The sequence below is a fragment of the Pelecanus crispus genome, chromosome 4, assembly GCF_030463565.1.
Source record: "Pelecanus crispus isolate bPelCri1 chromosome 4, bPelCri1.pri, whole genome shotgun sequence".
Taxonomy (NCBI): Eukaryota; Metazoa; Chordata; class Aves; order Pelecaniformes; family Pelecanidae; genus Pelecanus; species Pelecanus crispus.
Window position 1 is genome coordinate 16,635,222 of NC_134646.1, and position 20,330 is coordinate 16,655,551.

A 20,330-nucleotide genomic window follows, 5' to 3' on the forward strand; every position below is an offset into this window, starting at 1 on the left:
TTACACTGCCACCACTACTTATTTCATTTCACCATGTACAGCTGTGATTGCATATGTCAAGAGCAGGGGTTCTAAACAAGAACACATGCAATGAGGGATTGGTACAGTGAGAAAACTCTGTTTCATATAAGAAAAGGCTCAATGTACGTTTAGAGGGGAGAGGGTTGTTCTCCATAAATATAGTAAGGGAATAAATACTGTGGAAGGAGGGAAGAAAGGAGGAGGGAGCAAGAGGTGGACTGCTGTTTCAGATAAAGGACAGTTCTGACACAAGAACAACATATGTGTATTCTGATTACCAGTAAGACACACGCTGGAAATTTTAAAAAGGTCCGTAGTCTTTAATGCAGGAAAATCTGCAGCTGCCTGTCTGTAGAAGTAGTTGGTTTAAAACAGTTATACTTGTTTGAAGACATAGGCCAACGTCCTTACAAACAGGCCTTTTATGACTTGGTAACATCACAGGATAAGGGACTGGAGTCAAGCGACCCAGAAAATCCATTCTATTTTTTACTCTCTGTATTTGCCATATGTGTAAGCATTTGGCTGAATCGCCAGCTGAACGGCTCAGTTTGACTGGGTGAAGAAAGAAAACAGGGGTTTTTGTCTTTCTTTAAAAGACAAGCAGCAGCTCCAATCTTTTAACCACAACAGGAAGATACAGTAGAGTACAACTCAGTTTTGAGCTCCGATGCAAGCTTTTCACATGGCTATGGGTGGCGTTTCTCACTTGCCTTGACTTCCTATATATGAAGCAGATTTGGATGCAAACACCTCAGATAGCAGGGAGTAGTGCCGAGAGCTATGGTGGCATAAGATCCCTTGAGAGCTTTTCCAGTAGTTTGTATTTCTGTAGTTACATTTAACTTATGTATCTGTGAGCACAGACAACTGCATTCTTCTCTCCCTTCTCCTTCTCAACCCCTCCCTCTTTTCCCTATTTTATTCCTGGTGGGACAGGAAAAGCATTTTAGCAGTGGGAAAACTGTGCTGGATGCAATTCAGGTTCAGTTTTGTCAACACAATTGTTACTAGTTTGTGGCAGCAAAATGCTTCTGCCTGGTGTTATAAGAGAAATTAATTAAAAGGATTCTAATTTTCTTCTCCTTAAATTATGCCAGACTTCATTAGTTGGACTAAGCATATGGAGCTTGTTTGAAAACTGCTATTGCTCTTATCTTTGGCTGTTAAATGAACAGGACCAGGGAGAGAACACATGATTCGTTCTGTTATTTAACATAAAGTTAGATTTACGGTATTGCTGAATCACAGTGTCAACTAAACATCAGCGTGACATTCCAAACTGATAGACTGTGGAGGCAAACACACTGAAGAGTGAAGCTCAGCGTGCTGTGTATTTCAAACTTACAGCCAGGTATGCACAATTAGCACTCAAAGTCACGTTATCATCACGGAAGTCAAACCAGAGTTTTGATGAAATAGTAAACCAGTCAGAAAAAAACCCGAAGTATGCTGACTTCAACAGGGGAGGGGATTTGGGGGATAAAGGGAATAGGAAGAAGGAGGGCTAAGTAGTCCTTCATTTATTTCACTAAGCTTGAAAATTGATCTGCACTACCAGATTATTTGCCTGGCTGGAGTCCAATTCACTTCAACTTTGAGAGATCAGGCCTTAATTAGCAAGCATTTCAGTGAAAGTAGAGTGCTAATGGGAAGTGTGAAGGTTGCACTTAAAAAGCAAGGAAGAGAGAGATCACTGCAGCTGGGAGAGAGGGATCATCACCTGTGTGCTTGCTGTTGACATGAGCCTTCATATCTGCCTCTTCCATGGTGACAAAATCGCATGCTGTGCAGCAAATGGAGAACATCCACTGCTCTTTATCCACATGGAGGGACATATGACTGACAAACTGGACATTCATCTCCGTCTCAAACCCACACACATGACAGCTGCCGGCAGAAGGGAATTCAAGAGTAAGAAACATTAAAAAACAAACCACAAACAGAAGCATATTGCCTTTCCCTGAATTTGCAAGAAAAAACTCGCTGCACAGATTTCTTCTCTTCCTCACTGTTGAATGTTCACTGCAAAATTCTTTTGTCTGCTGAACTGCCTTTGAACTGATGGCCATGCCAACGTGATTAAGGGCAGGCACAACGCAACAATCCTGTACATGCTATAATGACGCTAAATAATCATAAAGTTAATTAAAAACTACAGATTCCAGATGCTGCGCATCACCTAGCTGATTCCTTTGGGCAATAAGAGGCATTGCAGCTTTGCCAAGATGTTTAGTATGGCTGATACACTGACAAACGGAGAGCTTGCTGCACACTCCAGGAGTTATTTTCAAGGCCTGGAATGGTTCCCATGCCAAACTGGGATCTTGTGCAAAACTGCCTGGCAGTTTCAGTGTAAGCAAGTAAAAATGGGTTCAAACATTTCTTATGCTTGACTGGGAAACAGCAGTCATCAGCTATGCAAATAATTAGCAGGGATACAGATTTCACAGCCAGTGCATAAACAGAGTGATATTGAGAGGCAATGGAAAGGACCCTTTAATTTAACTTTCTTTGCAGAGTCCTCCTTTTGCTTTGATTAGGCCATTAACATTTAAAACAAGCCAAAAACATTTTAAAAGGCGTATGCTCTGGGGCACTATTTTGCTTTCCCGGGGGGATGGACTAGATAATCTAATCCAGCAGGTCTCATTTATTTCTTACTTCTATAATTTTGTAATTAAATCTGTTCTTGGCACTTTGACTACAAGTAAGAGTGATTTGGTAATCTGCTTGGCCACTAGAGTGCATATCACAATTTGGAGAGCGCACAACAGTGCATACGACAAGGAGAATGTCCAAATATCTATTTTATCTGGGCAATTTTAATTTTTCAGGCAAATTCTCCTAAAGGTTTTCTTTCTTCCATCATGTTGGTCACTGAATGTATATACCTCTAGCAAATGGAGGAAATGTGTATATCAGTATAACAGTTCTTATTACGCTTTACTGTTTGATTTCATAGATTTGGCTGAAAACAATGGAGCTGTCAGAGGCAACTGGAACAGAGGCACAGTGCTTTAGATTTGCCGTGAATCTGTGTACACGATGGGATGTTTCCAAACACAAACAAACACTGCATAAAAAGTTAAAGAGGCTTCTAAGAGCCCATCTGCCTCACAAAGCTGTTTAAAAAAAACCCAACCCCACACCAAACCCCAGAGTCTTTCCCAATGGCTAGCCAAGTCAAACAACATGAGACAGCCAGCTGGGTTTTGCTGCTTAGCCTAAGTCAGATATGGGCAAGACTAACACTTTCATCGCAGTTCCACCCTGCAACACCAGAAGGGCGGCCCTGTTACACATCCTTAGCAGGCAGATAAGACATTCAGATTCCAGCATCTGGTGCACAGCCCTTGTCTGGGTCCTCACCTGTAGTAATAAGGGTGCTTCTTTCCATCACTGCCTTCAGAAGTGACAGCGCTGACAATGTCCTCAGTGTCTGTACTCACCAGCTTCACAGAATGGACGGTCAGGTGCTGGTTCAGATTAGCACGGCACTTAGCAGCATAGGGGCACAAGTGGCATTTGTATTTTCTCTCTTCTGAAAAAGAAACAGAAACCCTTAAATGTATACTTCATTTTGGCAGCTTTAAAAATAGCTTGCTTCAATAACCATGAATGCATTCCTTTGGGTTTCTCTGAGCAGCTTTCAGAATGAGGTACTTTGGAAGCTTGACATTTTGGAAACTTATAGGAGTTCACAGCAATTACTCAGAAAAAAAAAAACAATTTGGAGGTAGTTTAGGGCTAGTTTTTTTTAACTTGCTCTACCCATGTGTAGTCAGATAATATAAAACTTTATAAACTGGAAAACTGGGGCAACTGCTGCTCTGAGAGCTGCAGCAGAGCCAGTAGAGAAACAGGTCAATAATCTACAACTACTTCCTTTACCTAGCATGTTTTATTTGATTTTTGGGTCCAGTTATTCTTGAGGTTGCCCATGTGATCACTTGCAGAGAGTGGATGGTTGATGATTTTGTATTAAAATCTGAGGGTGGGGAGGAAAGGGAACACTGTATCATTAGGCCAGTTCTGAACACAAACTAACAAAAAAACCCCTCACTCAAAGAACAGTTGAAGAAATTAAACAAATTCATTATGAGTTTCTGATGCTTCACAATTTAAACAATTTAAAATAAAAATGATTTTATTTTAAATTAAACATTTCTAAATCCTGGCAGCACATTTTTTGTACATGCCAGGCTTTATTTTGCAAAGAGTTGATTAAAATGAGCAAACATTACATCAGCTTTTACAACGTTTCCTTTTGAGGAGCTGCTGCTCTAAATTTGAAATATAATGCTACAAGTGTTAGGGGAAAGGCAGTCAAGAGAGCAGCTTAGGACTAAGAAAACCCCACAACGCCATGGAACAGAGCATTTGAACCTTTTTAGCATTGCTCTACTAGACGGTACAATGTACACTGGCATTATACCAGTATTTTTCAGCACTACATCAGAAATTCTTGCTTTCAAGTCTTATTTTGTACAGTGCACCTCAGCAGGGTGACAAGGTGCATCTTCCACATAAAAACTCTGCTAGTCTCAGTTGATTAGAAGCTGATTCACTTTAAGAAAGTTGGTATGGGGTAGAACAGCCCCTGTTCCTCTCAGAACTGGATGATGACAGCAAAGATGAATGACAGATATGAAATCCTTCCAGTTTCACCAGATCTGAAACACCAAGGCCAAATCTTTTGTTGTTCAGTGACATTTAAAAAGCTCATCAGGTGAATGTAAGAAAGGTTGTGCCTTCTCTTCAGAACTCCATTAACAGGCTTGGTTAACCAGTTGGTATCTACAGGCTGGTCTACTGGAACCTGGACAAACTTGAATTTACACATTTTGTAAAGATAAATTACAAGTAGGCTGTAAAGAAATAAAATGTTAGTTAACTCCCTGAACGCCACTCTGACATTCTGTCCTGTTCCTGCGCTTGGCTCTGCTCTAAGTGCAAGGAGCTGAGGATGGCTCACACGCTCTTCTGCTTACCTTCTTCCCCCTCCACTTAAACAAACCACGACGAACACACAGATTTCCTCAGTGCTGTAACAACCAACTGCAAAGCATCGGCTTACCTGTGTGCAGCGAGAGATGCCGGGACAGAGTCTGCTGTCGACCAAACACTTTTCCACACACGTCACAGGGAAAGAGCTGGTCGTTAAATTTCCAAGACGGCAATCCATTTCCCACCTCCAGCCCCAGCTTTTCTGTTTCTATGCCAAAAAACACATAAACAGAAAGTCATATTTTAAGAACTCTGAAGACTTGCAGATTTCATTCAGTAGAGTCCTGTAGGTGTCCTATAAAATGCAACACCTCGGCTGCATGCTGTGTGATCTGGCACATGAGTTCATGTAAAAAGGAAACTCCCAGTGATGGAAAGGAAATTAATCTTTCATACAGCAACTTTCATATGTACTCTAAAGCAGAACACTTAGGCAAAGTGTTCTAGATATAGACATAGTCAAAGAGTTAAACCAGATTACGTAAAGAGAGAAAGTCAAGAGTGAGCAGGGCAAAGCATTAACCTCTAATTCTGCTTTTGTGGAGAGACCACTCCTTTGGCTTTTCCAATCACCCACCTTTGCCTGGTGCATGAAGAGGGCCTGGTCTCAGGCGGTGATCTGTTTTACACTGGATTATTATTCATGGCTGAAGGAAGATTTCAAAACCTTTTCTTTTCTACCCTTGCAGGAATTTTTGCTACATGAGCAGTCTTACATTGAAGGAGAACAGAGGATTGCTCAGACAAACGTCAGACCAAGAGGACACAGCATGCCACTGAGTGGGTGGCATCCAGAGTAAGCTCTACCCATCACCTGCTGCCCTCAGGCATCAAAACCCCAGCAGCTTAGACGGCTATCCATTGAAAAACTGAGACCTAGAGCGAGCCATTATCTTTAAGGACGTGTTTTTAATTGTTTCAGGAACAGAGAGTCTGCCACACAAAAAAGAAACTCCACACAGCATAAAACACAGACATGAAGGCACTCTGTAAGGAAGTAGAGAGAAAAGGACTGGGAATGAGGAAGAGGAAAAAAGGTACACAGTGCTTCAAGAAGTTAAAAGCACGGCCAGTTTTGATCTGGACAGAAGGGAGCAGAGAGCTGATAGAGACTGGGGATAGCAGTGACACTACTCAGCTCAATAAGGGAAACAGTATCAGCAACTCTTGTGCAAAGAAATACTCTCCACAAGGGTCCTGTTGCCTGAGGAGAAGGGACTGCTGTTGTAAGAGGTGCACAAAACTGCAAGGGTACTCAGCAGCTTTCCAAATACAACAGCCAGTGGCGAGGGGGCTTGGTTTAAGACTTACTTCTGGTAAAAGACCTTCTATTTCCACTGGAATGAAAGATGCAACATGCAGAGCACCTTTCTCTAAACTGACACCGCCTGCGGGATTGCTGCCCAGAACTAGCTCCACCAGTGCATGTGTGCATAGCGTGATGGAGGAAAACCTTTTGGCTGGGATTTTCAGGTAAACAGGAGGAGAGGAGCTGAGGGCAGGAGTACAAAAACATCCTACTGAGTGCAAGTTACTGTTGTGGAGGTTGGCGCAAACCAGCAAAATCTTCATCCGATGAAGCACTGAGGAATAAACACCCGCCTTGTTTATTGTCAGTGGCAACCCCTCACTGACAGAGTCACCTACCATTGCAAATTTGACTGCCATGTCTGAAAGAGTCTCTCCTTCACAGATAGGTGCCCAGACAGCTCCACTGTGGTTTAGGCAAAGAGCTGTCAAATACTGTAGTTAATTTAAGCAATAATAAAAACAATGCCTCACTTGGGGCAGAGCTTCCACACAGCAATCTCAGCAAGTTCAGTGATGGCCATACGTACTAGCCCCTTTTCAGCTGCTGTGACTTTCTCCTGTGACCCTGTAATATGTACAGTATTCAGCACACGAGAGGAATTTTGAGGCACCTCTGAGCGCTACTACCCAACAACACATTTTTCTTAAAAGAATTTCTAGAGAACAAGTTCTGCCTATTCAAAATAGTCATTTTGTGAAATTAAAAAGGAAGACACCCCCCCCCCCCATTCCCTAAGGGCTGTAAGGGACCCATAACCTCCAAGAACTTCAATAAAGAACGATTCTTTTTGTCACTATCCTTGAGTTCAAAACAATGGAAAAATCTGACTGTGTACTAATGCTACAGATATTTTAGCAGAGTTTCTTGAGTACATAATCAAAACAGTGCTTCAAAAGAGGAATATGGTAATAATTATAAGAGAAGGTCACAAGGGTGTAGGTTGCTTCAATATGGTCACAACAAAAATGAATTAATTGGGACACATACCAAACAAGCAGGCTCAATTAAGTAAATAAGTCTCTTAACAACTCACTTCAGCATTAGTAATCAGCCCTCTTTTACCTCTTAAGAAGAAGAAATATAATATCCTCTTCCCTATGGTGGATTTATAGCTATCAGTTCTGGGAAGCTTATGGGAAGCTGGTAAAATATCAGCTTTCTGATTATCTTGAGCTGGTGAAAGCTAGTCCCTTGCAAAGCAGCTGCATATTTTTCATTGATGCAAAAGAGGATACTGGAGGTGTATAGACTTCTATTTACTTTAAAGATTTATTCCTGGAGTCCTAACTACAGTGCTTCTTTCTTCTCTTTCGACTGAATCTTCTCTCTGTAGCAAAGTGCTTTTTCTATTCAGCAAGCTTCTTAGCTTGTTCATGGCAAACCAGAGTTGGTCTCTGATGCAACAGGAGCCTCAGCACTTCATGGAAGATTTCTCAGTTCCAGGGGAAACCACCTACTTCCACCCATCTTATCCTTTGGGCAGCTCTGCCTGCAGCCTGGAAACTGGAGCTCTGTGTCCATACAGTGGTCCAGAAATCTTCCCAGAACATACCCAGCAACCTCACCAGTGACCTGAAGAATTAGGTGAGTCAACATCCACATTCAATCCTTGGGCTCTGTCTCTCATTAATGCTGGGGAATGGTGTTTTCTGTGAAGTGAGTACAAGCCCAGTGACTCTGAGACCGTAATACTGGCTTGTGCACAGCGTTCTCTGTGTATCTCAAAGCACTCCACCAAGACAGTCAGCATCACCATCCTTTAAGAATACTTACACAGTGGCCAGGAAGAAGATGGACTGCAACCAACTAATGTTAAATAATAAATCACCACTGTGAGAGATGTCTCACAGAAATCCATCTTTCACCATGACATCCCTATACTAAAATGGAGGGGGGGGGGGGGGGGGAGGACTTGATATAAGTAAATGAATACTCCACAGCAAATTCCAAAAATTCTGTGTTAGAAAAGCATATATAACAAAATAATATTGAAATTATTAAGTAACAGACTGCATTTCTGTATGGGTTTTGGAGTTTAAAACAAAATATGCTTAGTAAAATGGAAGGCCTTCAAGTTCTCCAGTACATCATTAGAAAGTAAGAGAAAGATTAAGACTATTTTACAGGCTAGTAATAAAATTATTTTGAAATAGTTTTGCATAGAAGTCTTGAGAGCTAGAAGTTATATGCAACGGTAAAACTTAATTCTCAATGAAATTTAGTGAAATACATCTTTATGGACACCTTTTCTGCCCCTCTGCGTCACCCGGTATCATTTCCCTACTAACCCCAAGTCAACTTCATAACTTCATAGCTGTGTAAAGCTGATCATCCAAGATGGGGTCAGAAACTGCCAGGACTGTCACCATCTGTATTTTTCCCAAGGTGAGGATAAGGTGGACATCAACTGCAGTAATATTGTTCTGTCCCCCTTCTTGCCCCTCCGAGAAGATTAATTTCTGGCAAACAAAGCCCAGCAGCTTGAGATAGTTTAATATTTACCCCTTTCCTAAGCTGTTGGGCATAATTCTGAACATTTATGTATTTTCAGTTTTCACATTTAGTGACTAATTTTTTTCTCTTATCCTCAAACTGGTAATATCAATATAGAGAGTGCATTAACCACCCCTTCTGAAAAGCCTTTAGCCTGACTTCTGTCAAGAAATGCTGGGAGAGGATGCCATATCTGGTTGAAGCTGTAACTGATGAAGAGAACAAAGCGTGACCTGAATATGTAACTGTCTAGAGTCACCAAATCAGCCTTGTGACTGGTAGTAGCTGTCACGCACAAAAAGTTCCCCAGGGACTGGCTTTGGACTCTGGTATGTGGTACTTTGATTACTTATTTTCTTTTCCTAACTTATGTATTTTTCAATTACTGCTTCACAGTGTTTTATACTATGTTATGTTTTAATCTGTTGTTCAATGCCCTGCCTACCTTTATATCTTTATACTAATAGCTGAAACCACTATTTAACTGAAAAAGACAAAGCTAAGAAAACAAACAAACAAGAAGTATGCTGAAGTGTCAGTCAAAGAAGATAAATTTGCTGGTTTACTGTCTGCTCTCACATCCTATAACTCACTTAAACAGCTGCTTCTCTGTTTCATCTTCACACCTCCACAGACCTCGGAAGCAACAAAATCCACAAGGGCAGATCCTTATGGTCACATGGAATCCTACAGATACAAATTAAATAGATTGTCCTTTGCAATAAGTATTCCTTAAAGAGGCAAAAGTGAGAGGTGCTGATGAGTCTTAACAAGGAAGGTCAAAATTTCTTATCTCTCCATCCTTCTGGAAGTGTATGTCATATTTATACTTTGGGTTATTCAGACAGTTTGACACCACACAGATGGTCAAGAAGAAATTGGGTAAGTAATTTTGAAAATGAAATGAACACAAATCCTGTGAAGGGAGAAAATAGAGAGTGCTGGTTAGACTATTTTCAATCAATCCTGCTTGCAAGCCTAATGCGATGAAGAAAACAAGTTCGATGTCTAGAGGATCTGGTGACAGAATAGCCATCCAGGGTGAGGCGGAGAGCTAAGAGGGACAGATGGCCAAACTCAGAACAGGAGGTGAACTGGGCGAAGGTACATGATAGCTGATACAGAAAAAGAGGAAAGGAAGTGTGCAGTACCTCCCTCCTCATACTCCAGGGGATAAAACTTGATGCAAAGAATACGAGATGCAGAAGGAAGCTCCCATAGGAGAATGCATCTAAAAAATTCCACCAAACCAGAAAATGAATAAACTGACTGAGAAACAGTGCTAGACAAAGTAACCAGGTTTCTATGAGCTCATGGCAAGAGGATGAACACTACCAGTAGTGCAGACATCCCACAGCAAGGCACCTCACTTTGCTCTGAGACTTAAACAGTCATCAGACAACTTTTGGTTACTGCCAGCCTGAAATGGATTGCTGCTAGCCTGTCCTTTGCAATCTTTCAAGTGCTCCACTTTTACCCAACAGATAAATATACTGTATGCAACTCTATATGAATGTCACAAAAGGTTGTGCCATTCGTAAGGTTAATTCTATTTTGTTACGCCTAAAAGACAAAAAAAGTTCAAGAAATTATTTATTCAGAAACAAGGTATTCGGGCCAGGCAATCATGCAAACACTGCTTTAAAAACATTTATTTGGTCAAAGAAATTTTATTTCGTTCTTCTGTCTGCATTCATCTATGTTATTATAATGTCTTCCTACTTTCTGCAGTGTCCCCATCATCAAAGATACATTTTATTGCTTTGGAGCCTTCCACTTACATGTTTATCTATCACCTCTGGTAAGCACACTGTATTTAAAAATCAAGAACTCCTTTTGTGAAATACATAATTAAGGCTCTGCTGCAAGCTTGTTTGCGGAAAGCCTGTGAAAGGCTCACAAGCTCAAAAATATATTGACTATATGAAATTGCAGCGCTGCAAATACTATATATCTTACTCCCCAACTTACTTTCACAGAATTTTTATTTGTAGCACCAGAATTCTTATTTCTAGTAGTCAGTTAAAATAAACGGTGGAGTCCTTCCAGATACTGTAGTTCCCGAGTAAGATATGTCTTGCGACTTACCTAAGGTATCTGTGATCCTGAGTGGTCCCGCAGTCTTCATTTGTTACCACCAGCATCCCAGCAACCTGTCTGGTCTAACTTTAGGATGTATCTTTTACTGTGAGTGGCTTCATCCACTATTAGCCAGAGATAAGCAACTGCGTTTTTGGCATAAAAGTTTTCTATATTCCCCACAAAAATAAAAATAAGTAAAATGTGTGCAAGCTAGCACGTTCGAAGCATGAACAAAGGAAGGGTCTATGTAGCCATGCTCTCAGTCACAACATGCATCAGGTATGAGAAGTTATTCAGAGGGATTTAACAATATTCTAATAATAAAAAATAAAAATTAACACGAAGTCATTGCTCAAATAAAAGAACCCTACTTCCACTTGTGAGGGGGACATGTACTTTTTGTTTCATAAGTCCTGAAAAACTGCAGGTAATCAGGCAGTCTGAATGACAGAACAACTGCACAGAGGAAGCAGATAAAGTCTCCTTGCTAAATAAAAAAACTTTACCAACTAATGCTTCTATTTTTTTCTCAAATGCTTCTGCAAATATCTAACATTACTACAGAGTATGGTAAAAAGCAGTAACATTATGATAATTTAAAATCCTTGATATGGAAAAAAATAGAACCCAAGTGATTTTATGTATCAGTAGCATGGTGCTTAAGTTGCTCTTTCTAAAAACATCAACCATGGAAGTTGGAAATATTTCAATAAAGAGCTTGCATGACCCACAAAAAAGAAACATTAATATTGTGCACGGAAGTACTCCAAATGTGCAATGATAGGCAGCAACACTTGAAAAGGTCACTGAGAAGTGATAAAGATGTTGGGGTTTGTGAAAAGAATAAAAACAAATAAAAGATGAACTTTAAAGATGCCTCCATAGAGGAACATGGGAAAACAGTGAGGCCCACTTCTCTGCTAAGACTGAGCCAGTTGCTGAAAAATGGATAGTCAGAAGCAGGGTGAGAAAAACAAAACCTGCGTCAGGGGAAAGACAGGGTAGGGACACACTGACTTCAAAACACAAGGCCACTCCCCACCTTCTACCTTTTCATCAAAACTAACTCCTATTTTAGCTTCACTTATACAACAGAAGACTTCTAAGTAAACAGTGAGGCTTATGATAACCTTCATCTGCATTGTACAGCTTTGAGATACGCTTTTATTGTCTGTATTAAACCCAAAATGTAAGAAACAACCAAGAAGAGAGAAAATCCCCAGTTCAAAACTTAAATCAGTCTATGTGAGTTCTGTGCAAGGTGGCTGGAGTTGCAGATTTTTAAGAAACCCTAAATCTGCAATAACGTTGCAGTCATTTCTTGAAAATTATTTTTACAACAGGTACACATGACATCAAGTTGAGGATAACACTGGACAACACCCTTGATTCCTCCAAACTTGTAGTATCCACTGTACTGCTTTAGCATAAAGAATAAACAGGATTGTCTTGGTGGTGACTTAATTCCTTACGCAATAAGAAAGAATAGAACAATGTAAAGTTCCTGACATATGCAAAGAAAGGCCCTGAGCTGTGAATTTACTGGCCAAAAAGAAGCAGTCATGGAGGAGTCCCTGTAGCTCACTGCACAGGCTCCGGGAGTTCCTCAATCATTCACAGTTATCACAGTGAAGAAGGTCAGTTTGGTTTCATGACTATAGGTGAAGTAATGCAATATGGCCCAGATGGAAACTGGTTTCTTTTTTTCACTGAGGGAGTTGAGACATTGCAAGAAAGGGACAGGAAGCACCAACAAATCCACTCCCCAAAAAGTGTTTTTAAAAGCTTACCTGATCATTGTTGGCCAAGAGAACAATTAGTCCTTTCAGTAGCAACGAGCTCCATCATTGTAACTTTACTTTTTCGCATGTTTAGAAATAATAGCTATTGTAAATAAAAGTTAAATTCTGCACCTCTCGTCAGAGAAAAAAAACTGATAACGTGTTCTGTTACCTTTGCACAATATATTTTATTTCCATATGATGCCAGAATATCCTCCTGAAAATATCTTCATGATAACCGTAAGATGTGCCATAATGAATTTACATAAACTCTAATTCACTCCCAAGCAGGTGGCCCTCACATTTAGCTCAACCATTTACATGGCTTGTAACATTTATCTTGGGTGCTACAACACTGAGTTCATATGAACTTACGAAAGTAGAATTTGCTCCTATTGTTATTTTTAAACCACAATTAATTAATTTCCATAATGCCAATAGGTTTCTACCGTTTTAATTTCTTTCCTACAATTCTGCTTAAGACACACTTCCTAAGAAACCCTTTTAAAAATCACTCAGAGACATTTGTGCACATTCAGGACCATTCTGGTGTATGTGCAAATTTTCCTTTTTTTTTTTTTTGTTTTTGTTTTTGTCACTGTGACAATTTCTACTTGCAAGTCCACCTGAAATAGGGGCTTTTCTCTCATCGAGAGAAGGTAAAAACACATTTAGGGCACTTTGCAGAGGCTAACACTAGTACTCCCCATCCAGATTTCAGATACAAATAACGACAAATTGGCCTTTAGGCTACGTTTTTCTTTTCAGCTTTCTGTGTCCTTTTTAGTGAAGCAAAAGCTGCTGCACTAGAGAAAATGGAAGCTGGTGACCAGAAACCTCAGTTAGGGGAATGCAAAACAAAGTCCCAAATGCAACTGAGTCCCTCCTTCCTGAGCTGACTGAATTAACACAGAAGAGTCAAAACTAGATGAAAGAAAGTCTGAACATTTGGCTAGATCCCCCTTTCCATGTTTCAGCAAGCTTCCAGGGAAAGGCACCGCCCTTCACAGTACATGGTTGCTGCTGTACTGCTTTTATTGCAGATTCCCCAAGTGATAAGCAGTGAATCTGCCATTTTCTTGAAGCCCTTAACTCACTCTTTCAAGAGATTTACCTCTCCTCTTGCTCTCTATCACAAGTACATGCAGCTACCTGCAAACCATCCTCTCCTTCCTTCTGCACCAACTCTCCCATCTGCCTTCTGCTCGGGTTGCATTTGCAGGGCACTAGTCAGCACCACGACTGCCCCAAACTCAACTAAACCACCCAGCAACCAGTAGGGCAAATTTGTACCCTGATTGAAATCATGCTGTAGAAGAAAAAAAACCTTCTCCTCAGCTTTGCTCAGATTATTTTTAAACAATAGTCTTTTTTTAATAGATATATATAGCTGTCCCACTAGCCTGATGAATTTTGCATTTAATTTACTCTTAGGCAGACAAATATTATAGAAGACAACCTTGTTATGAGATAAGATAGGTGAGGACTGGAGAGTCCCAAGGTAACTCTAAAAAGAAATGTCAGGAATGATGTGTTCCAATTCCTTTTGCAGAGTGAGAAAAGTAGTTTTAAAACCTGTCTTCCTATTTCATGTTGAGCTTGTATTTGGAAAAGTTTCATATTCAGGAAACAGTCTGACTCAATGCTGATGTTCACTTTTACAAAAGATTCCGATATTAAGAAAGACAAAAGAGGATATGAAACTATAGATGGGTTTGAGTAAGATGCAGAAGCTAAAACATAGCATGCTGAGTATTTATAAACCAAAAGCCTCATCTATCAAGTCTCTTTCAAGAGGTTATTTAATCGCCATTATAGCTTTGCTACTGAATTTATATCACAGAATTAGAGCTGGAAGGGACCTCAGGAGGCCATCTTGTCTCTCCCTCGCCCAGAGGCACAGCGGCCACACACCAAACGTACCCATCAGTCCCAACAGGTGCTTGTCTAACTTATTTTTTTAAAAACCCTCCCGTGACAGATGTTCCACAGCCTCCTGTGACAGTTGTGCCAGTGCAAAACCAGCCCACTGCTAGAAAGTTTACTTGGTGTTTAATTAAATCTCCTCTGCTGTCATTTAAGCCTGTTACTCCTTATTCTGCTCACATGAACATAGGCAAGGTTTATTCTTTTTCCTTTCAAAGCTGTCATTTTACATATTTGAATACCATTATCATGTCTCCCCTCTTTTCTTCTCCAGACAAAATAAACACAAATTCTTCAACCTTTATGCACAGCTCATGTTTTCTAAACCTCTGACCACCGCTGTCGTCCACATTGTTCTTGGATTACAAAGCTCAAAATTGAATTCAGGGCTCCAGCTGTAGAGCAGAATTACCACATGTGCCTTACAGACAACATTCCCAACATCTCAGCCGGATGTTTGCCCTTTCTGCAATGTGTACAATGTCAGCTCTACATACAGTGTCTGACCAAGACTAATCCACATCCCTCCCTTAAGCTGCACTGCCTGGGCATTCATCCCTCCCCTTTCTTTGTGGCACTCCGTCATTCCCCCCAGGCACAGAATTTTGTCCTCACTGATTTGGCTACTATTTTCCAGACTGTTTTCTTCAGTTCCTTAAGATAAGACTGAACTCTAATTCTGTCCTCTGAAGTGCTTATGGCACCTCCACACACGGGGTCACTAGGACATTTAATAAACATGCTTTCTCTTCCATCACCCACAACATTAATAAAAGGACTGATCAATACCAGAGCAAGCACAGACCCTTGCAGAACTGCACATGGTCCCTGGGGCTTCACAGCTACACTTAACCACTTAATTATAGTTGTACCTATTCTTGGTTTCGCTGCTTACTAGGAGCATGTTGTGCAAGGCAGCACAAAAAGCCTCACTCAACTCAAGAGATCAAGTTTCTTTAAGGACCTGGCAACAATTATTTTTAGGTTTCTTTCCATACACATCTACAAGTTAGTTACAGTTGTCCTTCCTGAAGCCAACTGCTGTTGTTTTGCTGTTTTCCTTTCTTCCTTTCCCAAAAAACGCATTCTATCACTTCATGGTCATTCTTCACCAAGTTGCCTTCTGTCACCTGCATCAAAACACAGGTCCCAAGAACTTGCTGGACAGTCTTGTGTTGTCCTGAAAATTCACTTGTCAGCAGAAGACAAGGTAGGCAAAATCCTACATTTCTCATTCTGTACTTCGGATGAGCATAGCTGCTCAGGAAGCCCTTCTCAAATTTGACCTCCACTTGTGTTACATATTTATTTAAAAATATTGATAGTGACAATTATCTTACTTTTTAAAAAATCACTTGCTTTTGAATAACTATTAGAGATTCAGAAAACATATCCAAAAAATGATAAGAGATGCCAAAACCTGCCCTATTTGAAAGGGTAAAAAACCCAATTGCTAAGTTTTATTTTTCCAAGTGGGATGAAACAGTTACCTTTGGCCATTTTGCTTTGGATTTGATGTTGGTGATATTTCTTAACAGCTTTTGGTTTGCTGGGTTTAATGAATGGGGTCTAGTTTGGGTTTATTCTGAAGAAAACCAGAAGGTATTTGTTCTGAGTGAAATTACTTTGTTCTTCTGTCCTTTACCATGAGGTTGATCCTGCTTTAGGAGGAACAAACATAAAAGGGAAATGAAATAAAAATAAATATTTTTGCCTGTATGAGAAGACTGCACAGTATTAAAGGGAAAAAAAGTTACCCTGTATAAAGGCAGCCCATAATAAAACAAGGATCACAAATTTTCAGACAGATGTCAAGTGCCTTTCAAGACAGCCATTAGACATGGACCTGAATGTGTATCTTTCTGTTTGTCTGTTTTAATTAACACCTTTCATCTTGAAGGTCCTGTAAATAATTGGCAAAATAATTAGTGCAGTGACTTCACAAGGAAAAGAAGTGAACTCTGTATCCTCATAATGATTCATGCAAAGTCCTGCTACTTAGCATGTGTTGTATTGAGAGGGACTGGCCAATTCACCAGCAGTTTCAGGTGTTCCTCAGAAGGATCTGATCACATTCCCCTCAGTTGCTGTGGGAATGGCCAATAAATACTGGTTGCTGAGAAAAATTAAAACATTCACAACTATGCACATGCTGCACATTTCACTTGTCCTATTTTAGCCAAAGAATGCACCGTGCGTGTTTGAGCAAGAGGCGATTCGCTGATTTGAAATGGTCTGTTCTGCATAATATTTTCAGTTCTGAAAGGGACTTTGTTATGAAGACTGTGTGGCTGCTCAGGACATAGTCACTACTACTGTATCACAGATCTGCAACACACATGCACTAAATGCAAACCTGTCTGGCAGCAGCCCCAGAAAAAGCTGCAAGGGAAATGTAATGCTGTAATCAGTTGCAGCCGCGTTGGTTATGATCCCATTAAATGAACCAGAAATTTGGAACCCTCTGCTTGATGACTGTAGTGCAAAGTGGTTGTCAAGGCAGCTGGGTGCATAGCGAAAGGCGGCTGCACCCAGGCAGACGATCATGGGAATCTGAAGACAGGATGTGATAGATACAAAACATGCTAGAGCCAGAACCACTGTCACACAGTTTAGCGCTGAATTATGTTGAACGAATTCTGCAAAATCTGTCTTGCTTTGGAGAACTATGCCAAGCGCAGCCCACTTCTACAGCAGTCCAACTATCTTGCCTTCCTAGAATCACTTTCCACAACTTGCCAGCTATCTGTCTTTTGCTATCAGACTTCAGAGAGCAACCACAATGGCTGACAGTCCCTAACCTTCTAGAGAGTGCAAAGACAGAGAGTGTACAGCAGCCAATGTGTACCCAAAAGACATTCTTTTTGTATGAAGAATGAAAGTCAAATTGTTCTAATTAACTCCATGGGTACATAGCTGGGAAGCTATACAAGGGCAATTTAAATGCCAACATTTCATTGCTGATCACTTTAGCAGAAATCCTCAGGGCTTGTGCATTTCACAGTCCCCTAAGGCCTAAGGACATTTTCCAGGGTGACAGAAGTGCCAACAGTCCCCTACACAGAAATCAAACCCTCAAGGTGTCCCTTCATTTCTGCAGTGCAGTTACAGTGGTCTCGGGGACAATGTGAGGTAAGTTAAAAGTAGGAAATCTGGCAGCAGGCTAAAAGAGATCAAGAAGGAAAACTGTCACTGGCAACTTGTGAAGAAATGGAAACTATAGTCAGATTCATTCTAACCTCATATTCAATTATTAAAGTCCTGACTTTCTTAACTAACCTAGTGATGACCCAAAATTCAGAGCTGGTTGCTGTAGATGGTTGCAGAAGTTTAGTTTGCTGCAGAGCACAGGAGACCAGAAGGAAGCACAAACACTGCTGGAAAACAGTATGTATGAGTGAGCACATCTGCAGGTTGGACCAAAAGAGCTTTTGCTACCTACTTTCTAGATCCTTTAAGCTACAGGAAATTACAACCTCAAGAGGTATACTGACCTTTAAGTGTCTTTAAAAAGGGATTAGGAAGGAAGACACATGCAAAATACTTTAGACTAAAGAATGTGGTATCTGTGCAACATGAACAGCTTGATTATTTATCATGTTCAAGTTAAAACTCTAAACCCTCAGGAGGTATTTTTCAACTCAGTCACAGAAGAAAGCACAAGATTAAATGTGGTCACAGCCACGTTAGTCTCACACAAATGCTGAAATTTCACATAGCCAAAAGATATGGCCTTGCCTTCACTCTGCTCACATCCCAACTTTCCCACAAACTATTAGAAAAAAAAGGAGATTAGTTCACTGCTTCCCCGGATCTGCCTTACAGTGTGGCCACACAAATGTTAGTACTGCTGTGTTAGAGAATGTGCAAACATGAGGCCCAGGCAGATTTTCCCCTTTAAGTATATTAAAGTTACAGTGGAATTACTGCTTTAGAGAAAAGATGTAGAAGGAGGGTGTGAGTATGAACAATAACAGGAGAAACGTGTACATCTCCTGAATAGTCCTGTAGTTCCAAACATACGGGAATCTTTGTTGCACATATTACCTTAGTTCAATAAACATAAATATGGGATAATGCCACTAATTACATCATCAACAGAACTACAACTAACAGTACCAAAATAAGAAATTTTTGCACTATGTTTCCAATTTTCTACTAAACTAAGTATCACACTACTGATTCAATATTGGCTTCTGGACATTTCTAAAGAGGAAGCATGGCCTATCTGTCATCTTACAGGTCAGTAAAGAGTGTGGAGACACAGTGACAGAAGAAGCTCTGATACATTTTCAAGAATGTACTTCAGGACAGAAGCTGTATTGGTTTTATTTCATTGAAATAAACAACACCAGTAAATTTAGCTCTGGCACCAATGGACAAAATTAAAAAAGCCAGGGCTATTCATGGACTACAACTCCCCAAACCCTACATCCTCCAGTTCCAAAAGTCTATTTTAGCCATATGAAATTCACTTACCACAATCAAAATTACAATTTTGCAAGAAGGAGTAAATTTTCACAAAAGAGATGGATTTTTTCCCCCCCCTAAATTTAACCCTCTACAGATGAGACTGTTTCAATATTTGGCACTGTCAATGTAAATGAAGGAGAATACCAGGTCCTTGGTGAATAGGAGAGAAAATAATGAAATATTATTATACTACACGCAGATATACATAGAGAAAAAATACTTCCAAAAACCCATGGCTGGAGTCTTTGCCAATATTAATGAACTGACCAGAAAAGGAATAGTGAATATCACTCATCTGGATTTCATGAAGGCAGGTTTGATTTACAGAATGAGTCAGTGAGATAGTGGAAAACGATTAAAACACATTAAAGATTGGCTAAGGGTCGGGAACACCAGCATAAGATCAAGTTTTTAATTTATCTAGTGATCTGGACTGAACTATATAGTCTGACATAAAACTAAACTCTGTTCTGTCAAAAGAAGAGTCTTATGAAACAGAAGATAAAAATGCCCTTTTAAAGCGGCTGTTTGAAATAAAATTTTCATTTCTTCTCCCTACCTTCTGCTAGGCCAAAAAAGGTCATTTTGCTATTCTTATAGGGAAAAGCTGAAATTATTGAATTGTTTTGGATATGACTTTGTATTAGATATGACTTTGATACTATGGTAATTTTTGAGCGAAGTGTGCTCGATGTGGACATCAATACTATTTTATTTTATTTCCATTTTTGAGTAAGAATGAGCTTATTTGGACAGTAATAGTAATACAGAAAAGTGTAATGTAACTACAGCTAACGTTGTGTGGTTATTAACATACAAAATACCTTAAAAAGGAAGGGAAGTAGTTCCCCAAATCTGTCCAATACTTTTGAACTATGTACTACAGGAAACTACTTTCTTCCCTTCTCAGAATATTAAGAATTCACCACAGATTATCAGGGTGTTACCATGACTTCTGCAGGGCTGTTGAGTCCCCTTCTGACAGCTGTTGGAGATTTCATTGTCATTTCCTTGGGTACCAGACTTAAAAGCTGCTGCATAAGAATCACTTCTCCTACCTGTTCACCTTTATTTCAGGCCAAATCCATCACTATGCTGTTATTTACTAAGGGTTTTTTTTCTCCAGTAAATGCCCTGATCAGTGCATTGCTCTCACATCTCTTTTGATACATCTTTCCTAATTATTTCATACTCTTTTCCTTGAGGATCTTATATACTCAATGCCCTACAAA

General features: G+C 40.1%; 1 protein-coding gene across 1 annotated transcript in view; it reads right to left on the reverse strand.

Moving 5' to 3' along the window:
* Window positions 1–20,330, reverse strand: part of ZNF827 (zinc finger protein 827) — an 80,752-nt gene that overhangs the window by 5,405 nt on the left and 55,017 nt on the right. Inside the window, exons 10-12 of the mRNA XM_075709438.1 lie at window positions 5,102–5,239; window positions 3,394–3,565; window positions 1,745–1,911 (exon numbers count right to left, since the gene is read on the reverse strand). Coding sequence (XP_075565553.1) covers window positions 1,745–1,911; window positions 3,394–3,565; window positions 5,102–5,239 — 477 coding nt within the window. The remainder of the gene's footprint in view (window positions 1–1,744; window positions 1,912–3,393; window positions 3,566–5,101; window positions 5,240–20,330) is intronic.